General features: G+C 38.4%; 1 protein-coding gene across 1 annotated transcript; it reads right to left on the bottom strand.

Moving 5' to 3' along the window:
* Nucleotides 1-1,541: 1,541 nt before the first annotated feature.
* LOC140228539 (uncharacterized) lies at nt 1,542-5,737 on the bottom strand. Its single transcript, XM_072308771.1, has 2 exons — nt 5,711-5,737; nt 1,542-2,549 (listed from the first exon to the last, which is right to left on the bottom strand). The coding sequence occupies exon 2, from the start codon at nt 2,511-2,513 to the stop codon at nt 1,542-1,544; it is 972 nt and encodes a 323-aa protein (XP_072164872.1). The 5' UTR covers nt 2,514-2,549; nt 5,711-5,737.
* Between the last annotated feature and the right edge of the window lie 3,260 nt (nt 5,738-8,997).

Genomic DNA, 8,997 nt, shown 5'->3' on the forward strand with positions numbered 1-8,997 from the left:
ACCTTCTTTCATAAGGAAATGAATGATTTCACCGGTTAAGGGTATATTGCCAAATGTTTCTTGTACGTTGTAGCTCAAAGTGGCACTTCTGTATAATACAGCTGGTACGTCCAGAGCGGATTTTGTTAGTGCTGCGTGTTAGTAATCATTGTTTTGCAATGCGTGTTGCTTTTACATTGTAGCACAAAAACGTAGAGTATATACAGTTTTCCTGTTTTAATACCTTGGTCTGTCAGAAAAGTACACAACATGATTGTATATTGCGTCCGTGCCAACTTTCGTGCCCTATTCAGTGAAGTGTTCATTGTAAATAACCATGTCTGCTTTCTCTGATTTGAAATAAATAAACTTTATTCACACTCATAAGCAACATTTTGTAGTCTGCAGTATATTGTTCATGCGCTGTGACGCACCTGCTACTCAGAAGGCACACGTCAAAGTATTGGGAAGAAGCACCAAAATGTGTAGACACGTAAAAGTTATGTAATCGCCATGTCGGATCTACATGAATCTGTATTGAAGACGAGAATTTTGTTTAGTAGCCGCTTGCGATATGACAGTAAGTTAAAGTAATAATTGTTTATTTTGCCCGTGATATTTTGACTTATATATGGCAAGAAGATTCACATACATCAGTGTACAGTATAGCAGTGTAATCTAATGACAGAGCATAAATTTGAGGTGTGTAGATAACGTATGTACAGGTCACCTACAAGAAGATTAAGTTGACCTTAAGGCATTGGAACTTATATCACAGATTGTGATGAGTACAAGTCTTATCTTTTAAATTAACATGCAAAAAAAAAAATCTTACATAAGTTAGGAGATGTAATACCATAAAGTCTTCAAACATGTCATTTTTGTAAGTTCTCCCAATACTTTATGACGAGTGCATTACGACAATCCATTTCTTCATAGTATGTTATTTTCATTCTGGTTTTCCGAAATCTTTATTGTATTTCATACAATTTACTGATTCAAGAAATCAGTCAAAACGTCTATCATTATAATTGCATTTTCTGCAATATCAATTCATAACACAAAGAGTAAAGATATCTAATAACAATAGATGAAAACATGAAACAAACCTCATTCGGGATTTACCAAGAAAAAAAGGAAACCATGCAGCTATCAGTTCCCCAATCCCCCATAACACCCACGCCCACACACCCAGGCACACTCACCGACGCCAAAAAACACACACTTCACTAAATACTCCCTATAAAGCCTCACCCATAATGCACCTGACATCATCATATATACAGGAGCGAACAAGGGCCAAATCCACATTTTGTCATGCTGATGCTCAAGACTCTTTGTACACATAAGGTATAGAAATGGCAAAGAAGCGGACGTAACCAAATAACTCTGTTGGCCATTCAAAAGGCAATAACAGAAGATAACTCTGTTGAAAGTCAGTACCACCGATTTAAAATTACCTGGCTACCCAAAGAGCATACAAGCTGAAACACACACACGCGCACACATACACACACACACACACTCACATGCACAGATATACACCTGTCTAGTCTGATTAATCAGGCTAGATAAATACGGGTTGGTTCTAATCGTTTCTTTCGGGCTCTCTTCAATGAGGATGATGGAGAGGAGAATGACTCTGTCTTTTGGTCTTTGAGCATTTCAGCAGACATTACACCCTTCCCCTTCTGTCTTGTTCTTTCGGCATCCTCCCGAGCTTGAGGGTCCGCAGCTGCCCCTGAAGAGATCTCGGACATTCCGCCATGGTCATGTCGGTCGACGTTGGCTAGGATGGATTCGTAAGCTTTGGCTTGCTTATGCTTTCTCCTACAGTTGCTGCAGTATTTCTGACCGACCACATCGCAGTATAGACATGCCTTTGAATGGAACCTCTCCACTCGGGTCCAAGATTGCTGCGTCCAGCGCGCTTGAGCCTTTTTCGGTTCGATCTGTCCAAATTGATCTCCTGTGCCCTCCTGTGGAATTGTTGGCAGGGAAACGGAGAGCGTCTTAGTCGGACGTCGAGGAATCGGACTCAGGAGGGCGCTACTGCGTTGACGATAAAAGTTATCGATAAAGTGCCTTTCCCTCTGCAAAAGGTCGTCGGCGGCAGCAAAGATTTTGGTCGGTATTTTCTCTTGAATACTCCTGAAGCTGCTCTCCTCCTCGACAGAGTACAGGCTCTTTTGATCGAAGAAATTTAGCGGCTGGCGACGCTTGATGCGCTCACTTCTGCGAACTGTATCCCCTGGCTTCTCGCGTCCTACAGTGGCTCCTTCGCGGAATCGACTTTCATTGTGATTTCTCGTCGCGACAGACGAGGGTTTGATCTGGGGGACTCTCCACACTGATCGCTGAGCGCTTGTCCGTTTCACCCTCATCTTTGGATTCCCGATAACGATGTACTTGGAGCAGGGTATCTCAGGCAGTTTAGAGGTTGTGTGTTGTCCATGGTCGGTTACTTTTCGAAACGGAGACTGCTCACCGGGAGAGGGGGACATCTCGGGGCTGGTTTTCCTCCGGGTCGTCATGCATGACTATGTCACCCAAGTGCAGCTCCGTTAAATCTGTATTGATTTGAGACACAGTTGATTGGACTAAATTAGAATTATTCGCCGTTATCCAATGAAAAAAAAAAGTTAGTCAATGATGAACAAAGTACAAATTAATTTCCCATTCGTTAGAATGTTCCAGATTGCGCACACTGAAAAGAGGGCTTAAGATTACCACATCAAGAAAGATTCGCCTTTTTCATGTATAATAGGAAGAGGAAAGGGTCTTTTAAACCCAACTTCTCAATGCAATGCACACACATAATTTATTTTATGGTTGGGTATTTATATTAATCCGCCAAAACGATATTAACTGTATGTTTCAATGAGGCGTCATATTCACAGGACCGAGCGTTTGTTAACCAATCTCTGAAATCTGACGTCAGCAAAAGTGAATGAAAAATTTATGTTGCATCAAAATATATTGATTTGAATTGAATTACTGAAACTGCACTGGTCTTACTCGAGACTCAGTGAACAGTTCAAGCACGTTTATTTTCATATTTCACTTGAAATCGAGATACATCAAAAAAAGAATTCAAACCAAGTAAGATACAAAATATGATATAAATCGGGTCATGAACAGAAAGTATGTCAGCATACATAATGTACATATAAGACAATTTTCTATAACTTGTGAAATATGATGGAACCGCAAAAGCAAAGCTTGTAAACGCAGGTTCTAGGAAAAATACCAGTGTAAATTTGCTATGTAATCAATGGAGATAGGACACAAAGTAATAATGACGAAACTATATGAAAGCTAAAATATCAAGGTACATAATATTATATACATATTTAAAAAAAAAACACTAATGGTCATCCCAGTATGGACGTTCTGACAATCATTTCATTGCTCTGATCAGTGATGATACTGGTCATTGTGTCAAAACAATCATATTGATATACTGATGATAACTGCAGTTGTTACGTAAGAAATAATCATGACAGGACAAAAAAAAAACTAACACGCAGTGAATCATGATATCTTTATCAAATAATAGTTTAACACGCATAAGTATTCTGTTTACAAATAGAGTGAATGCATCGAAGGTTACAGACATGGGAAAAATCAATAACAAGTTACATGTAATGCATCAATCGCCTACAAAATAGGAGCCCATATCTCCTTACCCACCAAAGCAATTAGTGTTAAACGATGTGGATTTGATTGCGAAGAATTACTTTATCCAGACTTACAGTCAAGTAGACATTGTATTGTTTGCTGAATCTATTTGACTCCGCCAGCAGGTTTTTTTTTTTTCGTAAAAATTAAATTTTTCTAGTAAGCTTCAAGTTTACAAAATTTTCAAGACAAAGAATTTGATTCTTCCATGCAAGTCAAGACTAATGCCCCCTTAGCTCCCCCCACACAAAGAAAAAAAAATATATATCTACATAGATAACTAGTAATGAATAGTTAAACTATAAACTATATATTAACATGAGTGCCACATGATTTACAAACATACTGCTAAAGCGGACTTATAGCCAGTTTGTGGGAGAAGTAATTGTAAATCATTTTGTCTGAAGGATACCTTTCATAATAATGACTGCTGTCAATGTATTGCACAACAACAGAAACCATACAATGACTGCAGTCGGCGTTTACCTTATACCCTTTTGTCCTTCCTGAGTTTCTCCTTCTCCTTCTACAGTATTACTACTAATAATTTTTTCTCCTCTTCTTCTTCTACTTCTGTCAAAGCTCTTCTGTTGCTATGCATTCATAAGTCATCAGACACTTCGTTATCTATGTGGTCACGGATAGAAATCCTGTCTACATTAATCATTCCACAAAAGCATCCATAACCTATGAGGTACGCTTACAAATGCAATAGTTGTTTCTCCGCATAAGCACACAGCGCTGTTATCTTTACGTGCTTTTTAATGACACAACATGTCAGTGGCTAGATAATTTCTCGGCAACAGTGTAAAGCCGATGCTGAGACGGCGTCGCCAAATTTCAACAAATGCATCCGATTGTCAAATGCGTTAAATTGTCGTATGGGACTATAGCACAACAAAAGTTACAAAAGGATATGGCGTCCCAACCTACTATTACTTCTGCGTCTAGGGCGCAATATATAACTTGGTGAAGTTAAAATGAATTTGCTTTTTTTGATGTCGTTGACACAACGCTTCACAACCAACTTTCATTCTGTCGTTGATATTGAAGTACCAAGTCTTGTGTCTAGATGGATGTGCATGTCAACTTGTTTCCTAGCATACTTTTTTTTTTGTTCGTATATAATAATATCTGACCAAAAATAGACAACTGATGCTCGATCAGTAACAAAGATTCCATTCTTGGTGATAAAGATGACAAAGATGATAAGGTTAGCAACACTGGTGATTGATCTCAAAGATAATAAAAGCAATGATGTAGATGATGATTACAATAAAGGTGATAATAATAACAATATATTACATTGATTATAGTTTCATTAGGCCTACTAATAACGATTGTAATGACAGAAACGTTGATCAAATAAAAATTTCACAAATAGCGTAATCACTACAATGATAATTGTTATTTTTTGCTAAACGTTGGAAATGGAATTGACACAAATAAGTTTACTGCGATAATAGGAAGAAAATACAACACCCTGCTCCAGCGTAGGGCCTATACAACGCCATGTTTGAATTAACTAGAACCAATGTTTTGAAATGAAAAAAAAAAAATCAATGTTTCCCCCTGTTTATTCTTCTTCTAACAGTGTTTAAGGAGACTTTATTTTCATTGGACAATGAATGACACAAGCATAAATGGTTTTGCAGTATAATCGCTTCAAACCAAGGAAGGCATGCAGGTAAAATAGAAAAAGACAGAGAGAGAATAGAAGAGAAAACAGAGAAAGAAGTCATCAATAAATGCTATTGTCCCGCAGACTAGGTTTGATTTATTCATGTATTGTTCAGGTTCTTGTAATCGATGCGCTTCGACCTTGTACACGTGTACTTACACCGCGGTGACAAACACATTCATGTTACAATGAAGTCGCTGTTGGATGAAGAAAAATCTGAAGGTGATCATGACGTGAATCAAGATTCGAGTAGAAAATCAGCCAACAATATGTTTTAAATGCGAAGACATGATCGATCATACGAGTTCTCTTTTAGTTTAAAACTCATGCGATTCCAACTTTAAAAGCAGTAGTGATGACAGAACTTACCTGCTTTCAAGCTCTCCACACCTCAGCACGCACTACCACATGTCTCATCTATGCCAGACAGCCTGCTCCATCGCAAACACTTGTCGTCGTCCTTGAACATGAATGAGCTCTGTAGCCATAGCAACAGCAAGGTTTGGACGCGGTGCCGCGATGTTGCTCCCGCCGTTATGCCCCAGTCACACAGTGCTTTACGATGGATTACGTCCGCCGCGGATAGATACGAATGAGTGGACGCAGGGGGACGCAGCGCGGACGCAGGCATCCGCAAGGACGTATGTAGACGTAACTGTCCGTAACTCATCCGTAAAGAAACGCAAAATGACGTCGCCGAACCTGCGAAATTTTGAAATGTTCAAAATTTCGCAGAGGGACGCCACGGACGCAAACTTACGCAAATAATCGTAACCACACGTAACTATCCGTAACTGAACGTAACTACCCGTGGCTTGGACGCAGACCATCCGCAAAAAAATTTACCTTCCGCCCGTTTGCGTTCGCTTACGTCCACCGTAAGTATCCGAAATTAACCGCAAGTTAACGTATCACAACAGTTTCCTCCGCTTACGGATATTTACGGACAGCTACGGATGTTGCGGACAATTACGTCCTTCGACGTTTTCCGTTTTCCACTCGCATGGGAACACAGAGACTCGTGGGAAGGCACACTACTCCTGTTGCCAAGCTGCAGCGCCTTTACCTGAAAGAATACTACAACACAGTCGGAGCGGTGGAGAGGCAGAACTGCATGGTCAAATTATGAAATTTCTCCCACATACTCGTCATTTTAAGTGGCACCCATATACCATGTATACTCATGCCATCGGTTGACTCTTGGTGCTGAACTTTTTTTCTTGTACTCTTCGAATGTATATTTTTCGAAAAAAGCAATATTTTGGGTACGGGATGGGGTGATAGCATTTTATTCACTTTTCTGGCCGGGGAAGGTGTGGGACAGGGGCAACTATATAAAATGAGAACGAATTTAGTATTTCTCTAATAGTCTTACCCATGCACTTTACGCTCCATCGAATGTGTATTACAGTTTTATTTTGGGTGATAATAATAATAATAATAATAATAATAATAATAACAATAATAATAATAATAATAACTAGACTCGGAATTTGTCAAGACTGACAAATTAGGTGATCCGATTTTTTTTTTTTAATCAATGATTCGAGTCCTGATCGCAATAGGCATGACCATATAGGTTTCATCTGTGTTTAGAGACATTGGCCGTGTGATATTTGGATTCTCATTTACAAAAGAGAGTCAGGTCTACCATCTTTGGTACCAAATTCGGTATAAACCAGGGAGGTACCTCCCTGGTATAAACTATAACGAAGATACAGAATGAAGTACATTTGACCATTGACCCAACTTTGCACAGCCAAGATGGCATCTGAGCAAAAAGTGGTTATTTTGTGAAATGATTCTTGTAACATGGTCTTTGCGTGTGCAAAATATTGGAAAGATAGGACATGTATTCACCAAGATACAGGTTGAAACATTTATGACCTTTGACCCTAATTTACATACCCAAGATGGTGTCTGATCAAGTAGTTGTTATTTTATGAAATAATGTACGTGACATAAACTAAACATGTGCAAAATATGGGGGTGATAGGGGCTGTTTTTCTAGAGTTATTGCAAAGAAAGTTGCAGAAAGAAAGAAATATCTCAATACATCGAAGATAAGTTTGATTTCAACCAAGTTTTTTGACGTGATCTCGGCGTCGTATGAAAAGATGGAGCGAATACGGACGATAGCCCAAAGTCTCAGCTACAACATATTAAAATCTGGGAGAAATTCACCGAGGAGTAAGTGAGCTAGTGCTCGATAAAGACCGTCATGTCAATTTTCATTTCCAGAAAAATTCCCTCCCATAGAGATAACACGTAAACTGGTTAAATTTGACAAGGTTACATTATATCCATTTTCACGAGGTGAAGACATCATCCGATTAAAATTTTGATGAACAAAACTTAAAGAGTATTAAATTGGCTACAACATACTAAAATCTGGAAGAAATTCACCGAAGGGTAAGTGAGCTAGTCGTCGATAAAGACAATCATGTCAATTTTCACATCTAGAAAAATTCCCTCCCATACAGATAACACGTCATAACGAAGATACAGGAAGAAGTACATATGACCTTTGACCCCACTTTGCACAGCCAAGATGGCATCTGAGCAAAAAGTGGTTATTTTGTGAAATGATCCTTGTAACATGGTCTTTACGTGTGCAAAATATGGTAAAGATAGGACATGTATTCACCAAGATACAGGATGAAACATTTATGACCTTTGACCCTAATTTACATACCCAAGATGGTGTCCGATCAAGAAGTTGTTATTTTATGAAATAATGTACGTGACATGAACTAAACATGTGCAAAATATGGGATTGATAACCAGTGTTGTTCTTCATCTATTGCACAGAATGTAGTAGAAAGAAAGAAAAATAAAGAAAAAATTATGTTATTTTATAGAAATTTGAAGGAGAAGCATTAAAAAATCAGAAAAAGATAAAGTTAGGAAGGGAGATTAAGACTAAATAAAGAAAAAGAAGAAAAAAGAGTTTGGAAAAAAAAATAAAAAAATATTGGCAAGGGTGAGGCTCGAACCAGGGACCTTAGGATTACGAGTCGGATGCGCTATGCAATGACCTATTTCATGCTCCATAGGCCCTGTGTATTAAGCAAAATGACGCTGCATCGAAGCCACGTGCCATTTTCAACCAAGTTTTTCGACGTGATGCCGGCCTCGTATGAAAAAATGGAGGGCACACTTACGATAGCCCAAAGTCTCAGCTACAACATACTAAAATCTGGGAAAAATTCACCGAAGCATAAGTGAGCTAATGCTCGAAAAAGATAGTCATGTCAATTTTCACTGCCAGAAAAACTGCTCTCCCATAGAGATAACACGTAAACTGGTCAAATTTGACAAGATTACTTTTAATCCATTTTTACGAGGTGATGCTGCCATCCAATCAAAATGTTGTTATTACATTAATGAAAGAACATTTAATAAGCTACAACATACTGAAATCTGAGTGAAAATTGGCAGAGGATAAGTGAGATACGTCCAAGTAAACTTGAAAATTGATGACGTCATTTTGAAAATTTACTTTTTTTACTTTATTAAGAAATTTGATATCTTTTAATCACTTTTTCAGTATCGCCAACCCATAAACTGACATGTACAACTCATCAGCTTTCAGAATATGTAAAGAAAATGGGGGGTCACCGTCCATCCTGACGAGTAAAATCGGATTTAAAATT

Source organism: Diadema setosum, chromosome 5 (assembly GCF_964275005.1).
Source record: "Diadema setosum chromosome 5, eeDiaSeto1, whole genome shotgun sequence".
Classification (NCBI taxonomy): Eukaryota; Metazoa; Echinodermata; class Echinoidea; order Diadematoida; family Diadematidae; genus Diadema; species Diadema setosum.

Coding starts and splice junctions, on each gene's coding strand:
- LOC140228539 (XM_072308771.1), bottom strand. CDS start 2,513: ATGACGACCCGGAGGAAAACCAGCCCCGAGATGTCCCCCTCTCCCGGT.